We start from the raw sequence: 20,914 nt of genomic DNA on the forward strand, positions 1-20,914 counted from the left end.
ATGAAAAATTTTCTACATAATTTTCGTGTTTTTCAATGCACACCTACATTTTCTTTCACTAATGGAAAACTGTATGCAATTTTATCTATGAACAAGTTACTATACTTCCACACTAACCCGAATTTCTAAAGTGCACTGCAATAAAATAAATGCACTGTGTTGCAGTGGTCTCAAAATGACATGTCTCTTAATGTTGCGTGTACTGATCGGAGCTGTATAATCTACTGTTTCAGAAGGAGAGAAAAAAAAAACCATGATGCACAATGCTATACGAAGTACTCCAAACACAATGTTTGAAAAGATAGTGGGCTCAAGTGCACATTCTAGTAACATAGCACAGACAATGACACAACCAATTTAGATTTCTTCTGGATTAGAAACTGAATTCCTTTTAGGTGCTGTCAACAGGATTTTGTTATTGAACGGCTATCTAACGTTTGAAAGTGCACGAATGAGATGAATGTACACTCATATTTTTGACTTGGTTTTTTTCCACCTACGGTTTATTTTGCATACACTTTTTACCAGTTCGAGAATTCGTTGGTTCTGACTAATACTCACTAGTAATTAAGGTCTAATGTATGAATTTCTTATCACTGCTGTTTTGAAGCGTACTAGGTATTCTGTCGCCTAACAATCAGCTAAAGCTGCCTTACAAATATTTAAATGCGTCATTTATGTAATAATCTAATAAAGTAAAAGCGTGGACTGACTTACTAGGTCTAGCACATCAAACGATATCGCAAAATCTCACTGAATTTCCCAGATTAACAAGAGCCTTGGAGGACACAAGGGTGGTCATATGCCTTTGAAAAAGAACCGAGTTGTCGTTCCGAAAGCATTAAGGGGGGAGCAATCTCATTAGTGCTCACTTATCAGATAGAGTTATTGTTTAGTAGCTTATATGTGTCCCTGCGTACCATTTTTTTCTAATATAGTAAGAACGACACGGAGACTGGAACATGTCCACAGTCGCAGCTAAGGAGTTTTCTCCGGCCACCCTTGCAGCGATGCAGTTTGCATCTGGAGGATGTGCAGGTATCTTTTCACCTGAATCGATCTATTATTTGAGTATATGGTTATAGCAGTGCCGCACTTGTCAATCTACAGACTTGACTCAATGATTGTAATTGAGTAGATATTTCTAAATTCTCTGGCTGTGAAGTATTATAATATGCTTCTTTTCCTTCATAAACTGTTAATCATAAGGTGGAGAAAGTAGGGGTCGTTTAGGGAAACTCCCCGTCTATTGCTGCTTACAGTATGAAATACATATCTTTGTGGAGTCCCCTTTTTTGACTCGAGTTAAAACGCCGATCAAGTCATACTTGTGGTTAGACTTCTCTCACAAATAATTTAAGATGATTTTCAGATTTATTTTGAAAACATTTTGAAACGCCTTGAACAGATTACTGAATGTTATACTGTTTGTGCCTTTGGTGTTGCTGTGCGTTGCGCCTGTGCTTGCATGGTAAATTTGGCCTTGGCCTAAGCAGTCATCTCATGCCAAGGAATGACAAGCACTTTTAACTGTGTCATAGCTATTCCCGCTATGGATGCATTTATCACTATAATTTTGAAATGACAGAAAACTGGAAGTCATTTTGAGTGGCAGAATCATTATTATGGGTAGTGCAAACCAAAAGGGAGAATAGATTCAATAAGCAAAATGCAAGATTTCATCAGGCTTTGTAGTAAAAACCAGCGTTAATTTTCTTTGAAGGGCAAAGGGTTTGTTGTAACTTTCCTTTAGCAATGTGGGCACAGTTTTGGATACCTTGACCTCCCACAACCCTTAATGTGATGATATGTGCCTTTGGCCTTCCTGATTCAACATGTTCAGGATAGAAATCAGTATAGGGTCAGGATCTAGTTTTAAGGTTCATTTGAGATGTGTTCACCTGCTGCAGCAACTTTTCAATTAAATTTATAAAATCATAAATTATAACTACTAATCCATAGGTAATCCATGAATTTAACATCCTTTCAAGACATTATCTAATATTTTGATTTCATTTTTAAGCTTCCTATTCACTTTTCATATTAACTTTCAAATTGAATTAAAATAAACTCTGAATGAATTCGAAAGAGCTGATTAGATTGGGTTTATCTTTATCATCATCATCATCATCATTATTCATCTCTTGACTGGTTGTTGACTACCAGTTGAGCTAGCCTGCTAGTACTGGTCATCTGAAAGACCTGGCTGCACACAGCAGCTGACTAGACTCTCCATTTCAATCAAGTCATGAGTGGTGATGAGCAGGTCCTGTGTGCAACAACCAGTCTACTCTTTCACATTTGCAAGCCAGTTCTTTATCTATCCAGCTCAGCACCAAGCTTTACCTAGAAGGATGGTCTTGCATAGTATATTGTGGGGTGACATGTAGATAATACAAAGGAACAATTTGGTTCAGTCCCTTTACCTGTACCTGTTGTTGGTGGCACTTGATGGTTGCAACAGCTGACAAGTTTCTCCAAAGTTACCTTTGCTGAATGGTAGCAAGCAGGTCTGGCATAGAAAGTTTAGTCCACTCCAATAAATAGTGTTTGTCAGAAAATTCTTCCTTTGTTTACCTTGGTGTCAACCTCTCACAAGGGTGCTCAGAAGGATATTCTTAGATTGATGTACTGGGCCATATAATGTTGATTTCTGAAGTACTGTTGCCATCTTTGGACACGATGGTTTCTAGGTATCTCCTCATGCCGTTGTCTCTTCATGTAGATCTGTGCATTGTTGTCAATGTTAGTGTTTCCAGTTCTGATTTTCCTTTTGTATGTTATTTGACTATATTTTTTATTCTTATTAAATTTTTTTTAAAGAATGATGAGCACACTGACTTCACATTGTCATCATCAGCAGCAAGATTTGTAGTATTAAGGGAGAATGTAAAAAAAAGAAAAAAACCATCAAAATACAGAAATCCTAGGGTAGTTAATCTTCAGTGAAACCCTTAAAATACAGTAGTAAAAATACTGAAATAATCCCAGATGGGCAATTAAAGCAAAGGATGATAAAAACAAGTCAATACTCAACAGTTAATAATAAAAAACATTGAATGATCATGAACAGCAGTGAATACATCTTATGTGAATAGGAGGCATGGAGCATAAATATCACAAAAGAAAAAAGTCTTTCGATGCATACCTGCTTTTACAATGATGCATAAGGATCTTTCAAGTAAAATTTTATTTATTGCTTATTTAGCAGGGTGTGGAATAATGTAATGGGTTCATCCCAGTTTATCTAGAAGAATGTGATATACATTTATGACACCATGTTTTGGTGTTGGTCATTTATGATGCATGCTAATTAAAAAAAAAGCAGAAATTTAATTTGTGACCAGTCACATCATTTTTCATTTGTATGCATATATATATATACATGCAGACACAGGCACATACAGGAATTTACTCATATTTGGAAGCATTTTGTTTCAACAGCGTGTTTGGTTTGAGTGTAAGATTCCTACTGCATTATCAGTTCAGTTGTGGAATACAGTATTTTGGATAAGTTTTTCACTTTATTCTACTTAATCACTAAAATATTTTTCTGTTGAAAGCAAAATATTTCTTTTTTTTCTGATTAGGTTTTGTTGAAGTCTGCATGATGCATCCCCTGGATCTAATCAAAACACGTTTCCAGATTCAACGAGGACCAGATGACCCAAATCGATATACTTCTATTGTTGATTGCTTCCGCAAAATGTACAGACAGGAAGGGTGAGCTGTACTAGAAACTGCATTTTAAAAAATTGTGTGCATGTGAATATATCTATGTGTGTTTGTGTGTTCCCTTGTGCTTCTCCTGTTAGTGCCTTGTATATGTATAGCCAGCCTTGTCAATAGTCAAATAGTTTAATGTACCGATTTAGAGTTTGTATATATATAAATCTCTATTGAATAGCAGTGAGATGCTGATAGTAGTAGTAAACTTTTGTAATTCATTTGCAGCTTCATGTTTGCTTCATAGTTTGTCTGCTGACACATGTGGATCTTATTACTCCACTTGAAAAAGCAAAGTACCATTAAGGGTAAAAGTTAATATAAATAGCAGTAAACTTGAATGTCAGTCTATTAATTGAATCTAACTTTGCATGGAAAATAGATGACTAAATAAACAAAGAACAGCTGGAACGAAAGATTCATATTCATTTTTATGTTCCGCACAGGAAAAGACTAAAGTAGTTTTCCTATCAGTTGCTATGTGAATCATGAGTGAAACTTTCTTTGCTATCTGTGCATCACACCCTTGTTCTATGAAAGACATGAAGAGCAGGAGAGTATCTATATGTACATTTGCATGATAGTAATAGCAAAAAATATCTTTGCTCCATTCCCAAGCTAATAAATTGAAAACATTATTTCTCCAGACCTCTGTCATTTTACAAAGGGATTTTGCCACCTATTTTGGCTGAAACACCAAAACGTGCTACAAAATTCTTCACTTTTGAGAGATACAAGAATTTGCTTGCATATGGGAATTATCTCTCACAACCAGTTGTAAGTTTCACAAACAAATGTATGGTCGAAGGGAATCATAACAAAATTTAGTTGTCATTTAAATGAATTTTATTATACTAGGTAGCTTTGTTATACCAGTGTGTTCTTTAGCAAGAAAATTGACTATCTGTCCAATTTAAGTCACATATACCCACATTGATATAGTTTCTGCAGCTTACTCTGATTTTGAAGATCTGTATTTGAGATCGATACTTCTGTGTGCCAATTGAAGATTTAATCCTTGAAGGAAAATTTAAAGATAGGGAACATCTAGTGCAGCTTTTACCCAAAATTTTTTTAAAACAAATATTTAAGAGTAATAATAGTAATACTATTAACATTAGAAAACTCACCTCAGAAGTATATCTGCTATATCATTGTCTTTTTTTTTTAAAAAAAATGTGGCTGCTTAACATTAGTTTCATGAATGGTTTTCTGTGTTTTATCAGACTCTTTGTACAATTTCTCCACAAGTTTTAAAAATCAGTTTCTAAATCTTACTTTTATTTAATAAGACATTTAACATACTGACCCTGTGTATTTTACTGCATAAAAGTGCAAAATAGTAATACTTGGTGATATTGAGCAGGCAGTGATTAAAGGCATCATATCAGCTGTAGTCGTTAGCCAGTGTACACCGCCAGACATTTTCTCTCTATTTGATAAAATATACTTTCCTTTGGGTTAATGGAAAAGATTTATCCCCCATTAGTTGTAGGACTCTTTGCATTTGTTGGCAGGACTTTGATGTAAGTTTCTAAATTTAAGATGCACTTTTATAACTGCTGACATCAACACAGACACATAATTTGCTGATTGAAAATACAAGTGTCCTTTCTTACAGTATTATGCCTATATAGAATTCATCATATTCTGCCAATTCATTTGAGTTTGTATGATTTTAAAAAAGAAATTCCCAAAGGCAAATGCAGTTTAGAATAATAATCTGCCTTGATATCCTCTTTAACTTTTCCCTGTAACATTAGGAACAATGACAGATTGATAGCTCTGTGACAGATTTGGTACTGGTCAGTGCAGAGTTATTGTGCTAATAATGCTGGTTATAGGAGATGTCTAATGCTTTTTGCTAAGTTTTTGTAGAATTCTGCCAGTATTATAAAATTTAAATAACTAGTTTAATTATTATATGTTGCAGGTGCTGACCATAGCTGGCTTGTTTGCAGGTTTTACAGAAGCCATTGTTGTAAACCCATTTGAGGTTGTCAAAGTGCGTCTGCAAGCTGAGCGACAAAGTTTTACACAGGTTAGTCTAAGCAGCGGTTCTCAACCTGTGCTTACAAGGGGGGCGCGAAGGTGGTCATTTTTTAAATTTCTTATACTGGTATTAGTGAAATTAGCTTACATTGCTGGTTAAGGGGTCGCGCGGATGTACCTTTGTTCGTCAGGGTGGCGTCACAAGTAAAAGGTTGAGAACCGCTGGTCTAAGGTGATGTAATTCTTTGTCAATCAAATTTATTCACCGCTTTTCTTCAGAATCATTATCGTTATAAAATTTTTTTTCTTAAGTGTCGTAAGAAACAAGTAATTCATTCTTTTATTCATGTTTGCTAGAATTTAAATAGCTCTGTTTATTTCAGGGTTCATGCATAACAATGATTAGACAAATGGATGTAGAGGAAAAGTAGATGATTCATACATTTGAAAGACATTTTACTCCTGTTAATTTAGATTTTAGCTGTTTGTGATTGTATGATGCATATACTGTTTGCTGATATTCAGTTGCTTTTGTGTGCAGCAAAAAGGTACTATTCAGACTGCCAAGGAAATTATTGCTAAAGATGGATTTGGTCTCAAGGGGTTGAATAAAGGTATGACTGCGACTCTGGGAAGACATGGTATATTCAACATGGTGTATTTCAGCTTTTATCACAACATAAAGGGGATTGTTCCTGAAATTCAGGTTAGTTTATAATGTTTGAAAATATTTAGTACATTCTATAGGAATTTGTAGATTATAATTCCACTGTCTTCATAATTGCAATGTCGGGGGTGGTGGGGTGAAGAGAATGAGTGAGGAAGAGATATACTATTGTTTTATCAGCCTTTTAGCAGTGTTATATGGAGAACAAGTTTGTTGTCAGTGTGAAATATGATGACAGTTATACTTGAATAATGGAATGATTAAAATAATCATTTGGCAGATTTTCAGTTTATTTGTCTTCTTCCTTATGTTAGACTTCAGTGGGGCATTTTTCACTATGCAGAGTCTGTTTCTCCTGCAGGATCCTACTATGGACTTCTTCCGAAGATTTTTCATTGGCCTTTGTGCTGGAACATTATCATCAATTGCAAATATACCATTTGATGTAGCAAAGAGTAGAATACAGGGACCACAGCCAGTGCCAGGGGAGATAAAATACCGCACATGCTTCCAGACGATGAAATTGATTTACAAGGAGGAAGGGTATGAACAGAATTATTAATTTAGGTGGTCATTATTTCATTATTTTATAATAATAAATTTATAACAGTGAGTCATGATATGTGTGGTTGTATTTCCACATTGTTACTGACTATTATAATAATTGTTTGTTCTCTTTACATCTTTTTCTTCCATGTTTTTCTGTAAGTGAGAAGAAATATATTTTTTATTTTGTAAAACAAATGCATGACTTTCTTGATTTTGCACAAAATTCTTGAGATATGTATAGTGAAAAGCACAGCTATAGAGATGGAAGCTTTTTATAGTGCATATATTTTTTTTGTGTTATAATGATATTTCATAAAAAAATTTCTTATGCAAAAAGTTGTATGTGGGTATGTGGGACATACAATACATTTATTTCTCAGGATTTAACGTGCTTCTCTCCAAAGGTATTTGAATCTGTCCATAAATCATGCAACACCTAACACTTCTGAAATTGGTGCTTAAGATTGCACATCTTATATTAACCTCTCTTATTGTGACAAATATTTTATGCAATGTCTGTGATGTGAGACATAAAGATCCTGGTATATGTAATGTAGGTTAAACAGTTTGAAGGTTACTTGGATATTAGAAAACTTCATCTGTTTTGTGGTGTTTTTGCAGGTATTTTGCACTTTACAAGGGTCTGTTGCCGAAAGTTCTTCGACTTGGTCCAGGTTTGTTAATAATAATAACTGAAAAATTTGTAAAAGGCATACTAACACTCCTAAGGAGCATGCTCTTAATGCTTAAGAACAAGAATGAAACATGAACAGAGTACAAAAGACAGGAAAACAAATAACATATGAACTATAAAAGAATAAATAACTACTAACGAACAATAAAATCAAATACAGAAAACACGAACAGGAACCAAATGAAAAGAAGAAGAGCTGAGAGTAACATGATATTGCAAAAGGAAGGGTGTGAAGAAAGACTGGCATTATGGGAAAGGTTGTTAGGTGTAATGTTTACGGAACAGGTGCGTTTTCAGTGAATGCTTAAAGGATTTAATAATGGGTAAGTGGCGGATATGGAAAGGGAGAGAGTGCCATTGTTTCTCTGCACAATAACTAAAAATCCTCTGTCCATACATTGTTGTTCTGGTGACTGGAAGAGTAAGGAGACGATCATCAGACGAGGAGCAGAGTTGTCTAGCTGGGACCAAATTTATTAATTTTCCTTATTTATTTGTATTCAGTGTCACTTTTACCAGATACTTTCACACTGTAAAATAAAGTTGTTATTAAGAAGTTTTGGGAGTAATTACTTTTGATATTATCTTCATCTTCTGCATTCCTATTTTTCAGGTGGAGCTATCATGCTGATTGTTTATGAAGCAGCTTTTGACTGGATGAAGACTAATCTCTAGCGAACTGCAAGTGCACTGGCAGATAAGAAATCCAGTTGAAACTTATTCTTGTTGAAAAAAAGCCGGGCTTAATTGTGCGAAAGTAGTAATCTGATATCATGCAGGTTGATTGTGACTGAAGTATTTAGTGTATACTAAATCATAATAATCAGTATATATATTTTACAAGTTTTACAATCTACAAGTAACTCAAAACTTCCACCTGTCCATATACTACATTGCTGGGTCAGCAATGGCTTCTTCAGAACAAACCAGATTCATTATTAATTTACTTGTGTTAACATGCTTCCTGTACTGAAAATATCTCAGGAATTTATATGATTTTGTTACATGTTGCTGCAATGGGATACTTATGAGGTAGTTTTCTGTTCATCATTAAAGATGGTTGTGGTTCATATGCTCTGTTGAAGAGCTTGATCCTATATGTGGATTTATATTATTTTAAAATGCATGTATTTTGATATCCTTCTTGGTGTAATAATAATTGATTGAGAAAATGTCTTATTGAAAAAGGCTGTGGCTATGTGATACTCATAATTAAAATTAAATTTCATCCATTTTTATTATTCAAGGGATAGACTATATCATGAACCTAAATACTGTATTTGTATCAAAAAGCCATTTAGATAAGAGGGTTGTCTGGGACCAGTTTCTTCATACTTTATGCATTTTACCTTCACTTTCATAGTTAAGACAAATATATAGCCAGGAAAGGATTCTTCATAATGGTTTTTATAATGCATGTTGCTTTTACCCTTCAGAAACACCCATATAAATTTTCAGTAAAATGTGATCTTTCAAGTAGCTCACTTGGAGTTTCCATAGTGAGCCACAGCTATTTTTAAATATGATTATTGTTATTATATCTCTTGTAAGCATGTATATTTAAAACTATGCATAATCTTAAGATTATAATGGCTTGAAACAGGGACAAAACTGATTTTTATTTATCAACACCTGATACAGAAAGCAGTGTGCAATGTTCTGTTTCTCATTTTCAGTCAAAAGTACTGAAGACTGAATTTGAAGAAAACTTCTTTTAAAGGATCCTATGTCATTCTGAGGCATTATATGAATTGCTTTACTGTAACGTGACCAGGCATTTTGGAAGCAAATGTGGGATGCATGAGATTGTCCCGGCATAATCGTGACATATGGTCACCTTAAATTTAATGCATTTAGGTATATCATCTAACCATCATGATTACTTACAAGCATAAATAGTATATCCTTAATCTTACATGGAATTGTGCATGCTTGAATATTTAATATATGAATGCTCCAGCTGGATTGTGATTCTGTACAGATAAAGCACTTATATTTTTGGGGGGTAATTGAAATGTACACTTTGATCATATGCATTTTTTCTTTGAGGAACATCTTATAATTTTCGTGTAAGGTGCATGCTCACTCTGTGAAAATTTTTATGCAAATAAAAAGAACGAAGTCTTTAAGTTAAGTAGATTTTGCAGAAATCAGTTTCTCAGATACGTATTTCATTTTAAGAGTGTTTCTCTTCCTTTGCTATGGTTATTTTTGATCATGTCATAGCATCTTTAATAACACTTTTATTTTACATTCGTTAAAAGTTTTCATTCAGATGTACAGTCCGATCAACAGTCTGATGTGTGTTTCAAAATGGACCATCATACTCTCTGTGGGAGAAGATTTTTTTTCCAAATCAGAAAAATAGTGTTCTGAGTTCTGGTAATTGTGTAATCTATCATTTATATGATTAAAAACTGTCTTTAGGTTTTCCTGCTTTGAAGATTTAAAAAAGCTTACAGTCAGTTAAAGAAATCTCTGATGGTTCTGGTTTCTGAAAGAAATACTGCTGATTCCTTTATCTTGCTTGCTAAATGTCAGACTTTTCTCTTCCAGTACAGTTCTTTGCATGTTTGGAGTTAAACTTACTGAATTTTTATATTTAACTGCTTAGTAAAGGCAAAGAACTGTACTGGAAGAGAAAAGTCAACAAGATAACAAGATGACCAGACTGTGCTACTGTTGTCGTGATCTCACTCCAGCATGCATGTTCAAGCTACTGACAGCTTACCATTTATGCATATATGTAAACAAATGTCAGTATCTTCAGTCTGTTTGTATTGCCCTCTTCTCTGTGCTGTGCTTCAGAAATAAGAAATTCAGTTTCTCTTCTTTCTTTGCTCTTTTTTCTTCAAATTGTGTCTAAATTCAAAGCCTTCAAGTCAGTCTTAAAACCCATCTCTTTAAGAAATACTTGTATAATCAAGTGTACTATTCTGTTCACTCATCAGTTCATCATGAACTTAGTTGTTTGTCATGGTTTCATCTATTTGCTGATCATATTTCTTTTACAATTGGTTCTTTTGCAGTCTGTTGAGTTTGCATCTACACAGGGAAATGGGCATTGCAAATTCTATTATTGTAATTTTTAATATTTTGAAGAGCATTTATTGTATATGGTTATGAAAATTGTGTTACTACATTTGCTCAACACAACGTGTTCTTTGGGGAACTGATCAGGGTTATTTTTTATAATAACTGAGGTTATTTTTAATAATGGTGATTTGAAACTTAAATGTTTTTATTTTTAATCTTTTACCAAACAGCTACTATTCAGTTTACTATGGACTTTGTGGTCTCTTCTTGTTCATTGTGTGGCAGTGTGTGATAAATTGTCTGAGAGATGTATTAGCAATTGTAGGGTTGATTCCATGTCCATACAGGGTACTGAAAAACACATGTCCTAGCTACTGACAGAGAAAAACTGAAATATTAAAAAAAAAATGAATGTATCCTAGCACTGGAATGTGTAGCCAGTTTCAGGATGTTATAAAACATTAGAACTACATGAAAAACTTATTTTGTTTAACTTTGTCAATTAGTTTTTTATGTATCAAGTAAAAAATTTACAGTAAAGTCTATTAAAAAAATGTGTTTTAAGAACTATCTTATATGTTTGGTTATCTGCCCTTGTGTGAAGTGGTTTTAACATGCAAGATGTGTATTGCCCTCAGCATGCAGACAGGCAAAACAACAAACAAAAACCGTTGCCATTGGTCTTGCAGGAAAGTTTGCTTCCTTATTTAAATACGCAGAGAAGTATCACATGCCAAGTGATCTGTGTGCTACATGACTTTAATTGCACTATTACCAAACATGAAAAGTCATAAAACTACCCAGCAAACAAGCAAGATTGGGCCAAGCTTGTAACATTGGCCCAAGCTTGGCCGAATCTTGCGTGTTTGCTGGGTACGCCTATAGTATGCATATCAGTTTAGTACAAGCTTTTGCTATATATGATTTTAATATAATTTATACAAGTTCAAAGAAAAAAGAATACAAAGTGAATGAATTATCATCAGCAGAGCATAGCCTGTTATAGCTTAAATAAATGGGTTTAGTAATAAATGCGGGAAAACAGTTTACATCAGATTAAACGAATCAATGCAAAAATTAAAATTAGGTCTCAAAATGTGAGGAGTTAGAGCGCTATGCAACCTAAGGGAAACTACCATACCAGCTTGCAATCATTCTTTCAGTAGATTTAATTACCCTGTTGACCCTAATCGCCTTCATTTTTAAAAGGATAGAATCTAAATCGAATTTCTGTTTATCAGCTTTGTTTTATATAGTATTTTATTATCGTGTTCCGTTGAGGCATTAATGAAAATCTATTTGGAACTTCGACTAAAGAGGATTTGCTACGACCCGCATGCAGTAAATATAAAATGGCGCGAAGAGTGAACTTTCAATCTCAAACACGGACGTATATTTGCTCTCAAACCCCTCGTCGAGAATGATAGATTAAAAGGAAATGAATAAAAGTTTAGGAGAAATTGATATAAATCCTCGCATCGCAGCAGCAGCAAAACGTGGTAAGTTTGTTTTTAATTTGCGAAGGTGGTGGCCAGAAGAAAATAATCGAAACGTTCACTTACCAATTGCGCTATGAGAAAGTAATTATATGTAGTAGACTAATCTGACAAATTCATTATGTTTCAACAGCTGGCCTTACCACCGCGGGATCTGTTATAACTCTGTCAGGACCAGAGTTATCTCATCTGACCGGTTTAAATTCTGGTGATGCTAAGCAACTGGCAGATGCTGTTGCAGAGGTAGTGCTATTCGGTCCTCCGACAACAGGTACAATTGTTTATTTATCATGTGTTGTTATACTTCCGATCAATGATACCTACTAATCACATACTTAATGGTTAATGATATTTGTTAAATACTCAAATATACTACAGGAATCAGTAACTTGGTGTTTTGGGACTTCAAAGATATGATGAAGAATTACATTTTATTTTTAGTGCAAGGTAATGGTGATCGAGCTGTTTGAATGCTGCATTTAGGATTTTATTGACAGTGTCCTTATAATATTTCATAAACCATTTGAAAATTAAATACAATGATCAGAATATGAGTAAGTTGAATCCTATGTACTATCATTTATGATTTTGTAAGATGTCACTTTTTCTGTTGCCTAACTTATCAAGCATTGGAGATTTTAAGAGGAGGATCTTCAAGTGACTATTTCATGCTCAAACTCTCAACTGGTTGTCGCACTTTGGACCAGCATCTAAGAGGTGTGATAGATGTACATGTATTTATGAATGCATGGTGAATGTATGACATTGCATGACAGTTACTTTGGTCATTAATTGTTAGCATTTGTAATAGAAATATTGTGCATTTTACAGAACTACAAACTTTATTATGTCTGCAGGTAGAATTTTTTTGCAGTGCATCATTTAACCACATCCGTTACTCTTAGTAACGCTATTCATGTCCTTACTTTTTATTTTTATGCGTATTTTGCAAAGTATGTAATTTTATGTAAACTTATTATATATTATATTTCTTGCAATTATATATTGGTATATCTTTGTTTGACCCTTTAAAAAAAAATTTATATCACACAAGTTTATCTGTTTCTTTTATATAGTTGCGTGAAAATCATTGCTCTTATTGCTTCATTCTTCTCAGTAAGAAAATTTTATTTTAACAAAGTGATTGCTGTCTACTGAGATTTATATAGCTACAGAGTATATTGCTGTAATTATTTAGGCTATCCGTCCTAATGTCCAAGTTTACCATAATCATAATTTTTATTTATTTATTTTGTGTGTGTGATTGACTGCTGTGGCACAGGTGGTGTCTTGACAAGAGTAATTACAGAAGTAGCTGGAGAAAGTGCTGCTGGCAAAACACAGTTTTGTCTTCAGCTTTGTTTAACTGTGCAGCTTCCTTTAAAAGAAGGGGGACTGGGCAGTGGTGAGTGATAATATTTAATTCACACAACCATTATGGCTCTTTTTTTTATATATGCAAACTTTTTTTGGAAACATTAAAATTGTTTTGGAATACTTGATTTTATCTATTAATAAAACCAGTACACAAACTAAGTATGATCATGGAAAACAGTAAAAGGTTTAGTCACATACTATCTTTGTACATGTAGATTAGTCAAGTGTATTTATCTTTCATTTAACTGTTGTCTGACATGAAGCCCTAGAACATTTTCATGCTGAACTGCTCACTGCTAATGTCTATGGGTCACAGTGAAGAATGCTCTCAGCTGTGGCTTTTCTCTCCTACCCCTACCAGGCCAGCAAGGTCAAGGCAGCAGACTATCTAAGCAACTTTCTAGAAAGATGCACATTTTTTGTGCTTTTTATTCAGTTACTTTTGGGTTCCGGTGTTGTTAAAATTACTGGACACTATAATACAGAAGCCATGTCTCTGCTCTTAGGTTCTGGTGGATTGGACAAATCTCTCCTTCCACCCAAATCCAAATATTCTAAAGAATTCCAGAAATAGCAGCTACTGTCTTGAATACATCAGAGATGTTATAATTTCTAGAGAATGGTTTCTGTAGCTGTCTTTAGTGAGGGATGATTGTTTCTTGTTTTCTCGTGCTATTCTCATTTCACTGCATACAAACAGTGCACAGTAGCTGAAATCTTATATTTTTTTAACATGTATTTTGTACCTTTCAGGAGCAGTATATGTTGTACAGAGGACACATTCCCAAGCAAACGATTTCAGCAGCTTGTAAGCTGCTTCAGTTACAGCAAAATGCACAACTGCACGATATTTGTTTCACTGATCATGTCTACATTGATCATATATCGGACTTGGTAAGATTTGTAGTTATTTTGGTTCTTTTAATTATGTGCCTGAAAAGTCATTGCCAGTGATTTTGTTATGTTGCTTTTCATATTTATATATCTTGTATTTTTGAGGAGCAAGCTGGCATTTGATCATTTTAAGTGAGTGGTGTCTGACATTTGTGCTTCTGTTTATGTTCTTATAGGATGGGCTGAATTCGTTTGTCCAGAAGAAACTTCCACTGCTTTTGGCTCGAAAGAGTGTTCAGCTGGTTGTTATAGACTCTGTGGCAGCATTATTTCGCTGCCATTATGAGAGTCACAACTTGGTTGCGCGTGCCAAGCACCTAGCATCTTTGGCTACTCAGCTACGGAAGCTCGCAGTTCAGTACAATGTTGCCGTTGTCTGTGTGAACCAGGTAGTTGAAGGGTTTATTAAATTATTTGCATACTTATGTTTTGGGGAGATTTTTTTAAAGGCTGTATCTTCTAAATTCCTTTTGGGGGAGTAATTTAATAATATTAATAAATTTTCTGCCTCATACATCGTGTATTTTTTTCAATAATGGTAAAATTTCTCACAGGCCAGGTTCTATAAGGATTTTTATTAATGGTTTGAACTTTTAAGATGCCAGAAGCTTCAAAAATGCCAGACAATAACTTGTCATAGGCGTTTGTTGTTACAGGAAGATTTGTACTGGTTTCAAAATATTTTCAGATACCCTTGACTTTAATATAAATTTATACCTCACACCTTAAATATAAATGCATTATATACATTTCATCTCATTAACAGACCACAAGTATAAATTTATTAGATATATTTCATTTCATTAAGAGATCATAAGTTCTTCCTTGCTTTCTGTCCTGCTGTCTGTCCTTTTTTTTTTTCCTTGTCTCCTTTTCTCCTATTGCATTGCATTAATCCCATGCATTGGGTCCTTAGGCTTTTCTCTCCCTTTTTTCCCTGTCTTCACCATAGGTGACAGCAAATATGTCGAACACCTCTGACAGAGATGGAAATACAAGACACTCTATACCTGCCCTTGGAATGGCATGGGCAGACCATGTTACCTGTCGTCTTCAGATGTCGCGACCACAGGAGTCTTTAGTCAAAGTATTCATAAAAGATGAAGACAGCACACAGAAGAGAAAAAATGCAGAAACAAGTAAAACCATAAAGACTGTACGTCAGCTGGAATTGTCTTTGCACCCCACCTACCCCATGTTGTAATACCGCTGATCATCACAGCCAGCGGTGTTTCTTGTCTCAGATGATAAGGTGATAAATATCAGACAGTGTTTGGAATTTCCTAATTTAGTTAATGTACAGTTTGAGCCGAAATGAAGTTTTCAAAATAAAGAAGCTTGCGATTTCTGTATTTAGTCAGATTTGAAGAGAATATGACCTACACAGAAGCTTGGTGATCATTGAGGACCTCCCTTTTTCCTCATGTAATGGATTTCACTAACATTTTTAATGCTGCTTTTGAACTGATGAACAGCAGCTCAGTGAGTCTAAAGAGGTATAATTTTTTTTTCTTCTCACAACTAGGTAAAGACTAGGGCAAAATACTATTTCCCCAAATCTGGTGAATGCCCTTCTTCCATTTACAACATGCTCACCTACAACCATTGACACCCACAATAAAGGTCAAAAATCACAACATATTTGCATGCATAATTTATGATCCCAGCTCTCCCAGTGCTTGCCCCAGATGTCTGTATTGTTAATCCTTTTTAGTGCATTGTGCTAACTCCTCATACAGAGCTTCTGTGCCATCTAAGGAGTAGTATGGGTGAATGATGAATTGAACAATTAAACCAGCTCTTATTGGGTTCGGATGCTCTAGCTAAACACAGAGCTATAGCTTGCCATAGGATGTCAGAGATACAGTGCATAATCTCCCATGGAAAGTCAGTGATATTTTAATCACCAGACTTTTTTTTATTTCTGGATGGGAAGGGTACATTTGGGTTTTATTTTGGTTTTCCAGCCTAAGGTTACAAAGCTGGGGTTTGTCTCCTGGTCTTTGTGCTGCTCAGCTTATTCAGATGGGTTTGCCACAGCCAAGCTCTCGTGATATAGCCCGCGTTGTTCAAGGCAACAATCCCAACAACCAACCTAGTCAAACTGGATGTCATTTAGTTTATGGCAAAGGTGTCTGGTTTATTGACACTGCAGTCACAAAAGTACGCACACTTGTTCCAACATTAACTGAGATGGAAGATAATCAGGTTTTCAATTCGAAAGCGTGACAGCATTTTCTGTGAAGGATACTATTGTGTTCTTATAGCCTCAGTTGCATAAAATAAAGACCTGTACATCATGCCACGTTGCCAAAATCTCAGTGACGTGCACCAACACTAAGCAATTACAAAATTTGAAATCTTAAACTGAAATTCTTGTCTGAGAACAGGGAGAGGATGAGGTTGTCTTAAAATCTTTGAAGATTTTACTATTTCATTTCATACAGAAGTCTGTGGTTGCAATATTTGAACCTGGCGTTAGTGAACGCTGTTGGCATACCACAATATCCCTCAAGTAAGGCAGGAGGCAGTTGTTCAGTTCCAGAATCAGCGCGGAAGATACTTGCTGGGACGTGTTTATGTGTGCAATAGTAGTAATAATGATTTATATAGCAATTTTCCCTAAAGCGAGCTCAAAACGCTTTGCTATAATAATTTTAGGGGCGCAAAGTCCTCAATACTGGCACCGAGGAAGTGTGAGTGATCGCGAGATCGTCGGGAACATCTATGGAGCAAGCGGCGGGACAAACCTTTCATCGGGAGTCGGAGATATGTAGAAAAAGTGCAGTCGATGTACACACATCCGATATCTAAACACGTAACAGAACATAAAGCGACGAAGTATAAGGTCTGTAGACGAGAACGTGGAAATATTTTTATTTTTGGAATTACCGGCATTGACACAACATTGTTTTACATTTAACGATAAGACTACAACGGTGATTAGTTATTTTAAGACTGCGTGCATATCTTTTTGTGTGCTTTTGTTTGGGGAATTTGACAAAAAATGACTTACAAAAAAAAAGTTACTCTTCACATGGTCACAAAGGCAGAGTAACCACGTGGGGGAACTGAATTCCTGGTTACGTTGTGCGTTCCAAAACTGGATTACAAGATACTATCAATAGTTTCTCAATAACGAGTAATCGTTCCTTACGTGGGATATATCTACAGTGTATATACTTTGAACGTCGGAGATCTCATATATGCGTTTTGGAAAGCTTGAACATTGTAAAGGCGTGACTTTTTTAAGAGGATTTCTCTTCAGGCACTGAGGGCAACAATTAGAAAGGCAGGAATGTGCTTTGGCAGTTTTTCCTCCCTTAATTCCCATCTCTTACGAACGCACACACCCACACATAGAAAAGCGCGCACACGAAATACCCATGGAAGTCCAAACTGTGTCAAACACAACTGTGTCACAGCACTGGGTTATGTGGACAACTTCAGTCTATATTTCGTGTTTCATTGGGGATTTTTTCACGCAATACCCAACTTTCAATATTGAATAGAGGGAGTGCCACCATGTACCCATCCACCATATGCCAAGTCCATTGTGGAAATAAAAACAAAACTCTGTGGAATAAGTCTAATTAACGGAATAGTTCAACTCGTATGTATATATTAAACAGTTATGAGTCATGGTTTGAATTAAAGAGTGTGGTATATTTGGTGTGAACAAGGACAAAACACAAGTAATCATATTTAGGTAACAGGAGGAAAGTCATCTTGTTCCACTGTCCTTGCTTTCTCCCTTTAGAACCTCACAATCTTACAGGCACTCCTTCCTCACATTGATTTCCTATCATTTTAATTTTAATTGGTGATGAAGGAAAGCGCAATGACCGATAGGTATATGTGCAGAGGGGTGGGTGGGGAGGAAATATGTACTCCTCCATTCGTCCCACCCGAGTTGTCGACAACACTGAAAACCTGTTGAGTCAACATTTCCATCGGGTGCAGAGCACACAGCTGAGTCATTATCAGTGCGGTCTCCGCGGCTGTCGCTGTTGATGCGTGCACACCCCAAAAGGTCTGTAGCTGCGGTCCTCGCAAAGTGACGGTACCCGACCTCGACCCCCTGCCGCGGAGCTTACCACACCGCCTAACGACACACCGGAGGCTGGCCTACATACTCTCAACTTGAAAGACGTTTACATGCTAATGTGTGACCCTAAACTTACATGTTATGACTGATCTCCCGCCACCTTTTCATTATGAGCACAAGAGAGTTAGATACATTGAACTTTATTATCGACATTTATTATAGATCTCGATGAGGGTTTCCTTCAGCCGCCTCCACGCACAAAAATGCACGCAGGAGTATTACCTATTACAATGTAATAATAAGGGTATTCATGCTTCTGCATCTCGAGATTTCACCTAGCCGATCTGGTTGGAAACATGCTGATAGCTGAGAAAGGGGACTTATCGAGATCGAAACAGTCCATACACAGCGACGACTCATCGCCGTCCTCCCCCTCCCGTGACGTCAGAGCGGCACGGCTTGTACCACAGGACATTATCCCTGACGACGATGTGGTACGGCCAAAGAGTGCTGCATCCCGGCTGGTGTATACAACTTCCACCTTCTTGAAATAATGAAAAAAGTCATTCACTGACTAGTTATCTGTCTACACAAGCGCGCGCGTTTTAATTCTAGATACAGGGGAGAAAATTCACCATGCAAATGAGAGGAGGATGCGACAATGTTCACGGTATATGTAATCCCAAATAGTTTTCTAAAGTTTTGGTTTACCCTGATAATGCAGGATACATGGGATGTGACCTTACCCGCCTTTGGTTCTTCTGGCTAATTGAAAAAAAATTTAAGCGCAAAATCCTATCACAGGAAGCAGCTAGATAAATAATCCTCAGATCAGCTTGCTTAGCTCTGTGGGTCGAAATGAATCTGTGGTAGTGTCCTGTGTTTGAGGTGATATAGTTTGGGGGAAAAGGGGCGCACATAAAACTCTAGGGGCTGTGAAACGATGGTAAATCGTTCGCTTGAGGTAACTTGGCGATGTCCAGACCCCACAGATGCATCTTTACTCCTGGAGCAGTAGTAATAAAGTGACAGTTCAAATGCCACGGATAAAGAAACATAAAGTCACACCATCGGGGTCTGGGCACAGCACCGTAACTATGAAAACTAGACGCTGTTGCTTCAGTTGTTTATGTTGCCCGGGAGAAACGACTTGCCCTCGCTTCATTACTAGGGCCTCAAGGGATGTATGTGTATTTCCATGACACCAGGGTTGCTCGTTTTCGTGAAGACTTGTATGGACTTTATTCGGGTTTCCTCGATATCAAATTCAGCGTATGGACGATCACATAACTCAAATAAATATAGACTACAGTCTGGGGTTGAGGTGGCTGGGTGGGGCGAAGAGAGACGAAAGAAAACCCCATGTTCTGCCTCGTTGGAGTAAGCTGAAACGTTCGTGTTTGGGGGTCACTGGGACTTGCAGGTAGCAAGCGGGAGGAGTGGAGGAAAGGAGAGAGGCTATATGTAGTCGAGACCCGAACAGGAGAGACACGGAACGAAGCAACTGCCTTGCGCGGACATCGCAAAGCCGTTATTGGAGAGGTTCTGTGAGAACAGGAGGAACCGATGGGATGAGGCTGAAGATAACCCGAGGCTACTGAACACGCTGCTATGAAGATGCGCAGTTACCCAAAATAAGAGACGAGTCTAGCTAAGGGCGACGATAAAATGGCAAAGGATATCGGATCAGTTAATCAACTAGACTGGCTATGATACTGCTGACATGGTGCTGACGTCAGTACTTGTAACAGGGCCTTGCCTTGACCTCTGTGTTTTCTCGAAACAGTAGCTGATCTTCACATCTGAAGATGCATGATAATATGACCCTGTTACTTAACCGCAGAGCGCGCAAAGCTCGTGTGGGCATGGAGACTGTAGAGATGTAGGGCTGATCAGTTAGTGCTATCTCGTAACAAAAAATTAAAATTTTACATAACATTTCGAACATGAATTCATTTAGCTGCAAATATCATCATCATGCAGGCATCTTAATTTTTCATAAAGTAAGGGTCTTAAATTTTAATGCCAATGCCGGTGAAATTGAGTGACTTAAACTAGAATGCACAGTCAAACCTTGGTGCTCAACAGTTTCGAAATTGCCATGTTGACGAGAAAAAAAAATCGTCACGGTGTTTGGCATTTGCTTGGCACTCATCTCACTTGCTAACTCCTGTTGGCGACGCGATCTCGAGAAGTTTTTGCCTACCTTCAGTTGAACAAAGGATCACATGCTAGTCTCGGCGCTACTCTCTCACAGTGCAATGAACCCTGCTCTGTCATGTCTTCCTGTAGCTTATGTGACATTTATGAGCCATTTAGTACAAATAAGTCATCACAGGTTCCTAAGAAAGTGATAACACCATGCAGAAAAGGAAACAACAGCAGCAGTTAGAAAAGAAATTATAGAGAAATATGAGAGTGGTATTCGTTTTTTT

The 20,914-nt window shown here is 36.4% G+C and overlaps 3 protein-coding genes across 4 annotated transcripts in view; 2 read left to right on the plus strand and 1 right to left on the minus strand.

Annotated features, from left to right (window-relative positions):
* The window catches only part of LOC112569946 (28S ribosomal protein S12, mitochondrial-like), a 2,160-nt gene extending 1,301 nt beyond the window's left edge, over nucleotides 1-859 (minus strand). The window contains 1 exon segment of the mRNA XM_025248061.1: nucleotides 718-859. The gene's annotated coding sequence lies outside the window, so the exon portion shown is untranslated.
* Nucleotides 860-866: 7 nt separating this feature from the next.
* LOC112569945 (mitochondrial 2-oxodicarboxylate carrier-like) lies at nucleotides 867-11,234 on the plus strand. 2 transcript variants are annotated; one of them, XR_003100558.1, is made up of 8 exons: nucleotides 867-1,038; nucleotides 3,591-3,723; nucleotides 4,374-4,503; nucleotides 5,660-5,767; nucleotides 6,260-6,424; nucleotides 6,747-6,952; nucleotides 7,556-7,608; nucleotides 8,242-11,234. XR_003100558.1 is itself a non-coding variant. In XM_025248060.1 (8 exons), the coding sequence occupies exons 1-8, from the start codon at nucleotides 963-965 to the stop codon at nucleotides 8,301-8,303; spliced, it is 909 nt and encodes a 302-aa protein (XP_025103845.1). In that variant the 5' UTR covers nucleotides 870-962; the 3' UTR covers nucleotides 8,304-11,234. The 2 variants fall into 2 exon arrangements, 1 of the variants encoding a protein (XP_025103845.1); XM_025248060.1 differs by having other exon boundaries at nucleotides 870-1,038; nucleotides 6,747-6,928.
* Nucleotides 11,235-11,833: 599 nt separating this feature from the next.
* LOC112571150 (DNA repair protein XRCC3-like) lies at nucleotides 11,834-15,779 on the plus strand. The gene is given in 8 exon segments (XM_025249965.1): nucleotides 11,834-12,163; nucleotides 12,294-12,431; nucleotides 12,788-12,877; nucleotides 13,443-13,569; nucleotides 14,294-14,360; nucleotides 14,363-14,431; nucleotides 14,608-14,820; nucleotides 15,384-15,779. Coding segments are annotated over 8 exon segments (1,017 nt in total). The 5' UTR covers nucleotides 11,834-12,102; the 3' UTR covers nucleotides 15,636-15,779.
* Nucleotides 15,780-20,914: the final 5,135 nt, after the last annotated feature.

This window comes from Pomacea canaliculata, linkage group LG8 (assembly GCF_003073045.1).
Source record: "Pomacea canaliculata isolate SZHN2017 linkage group LG8, ASM307304v1, whole genome shotgun sequence".
In the NCBI taxonomy this organism is placed as follows: domain Eukaryota; kingdom Metazoa; phylum Mollusca; class Gastropoda; order Architaenioglossa; family Ampullariidae; genus Pomacea; species Pomacea canaliculata.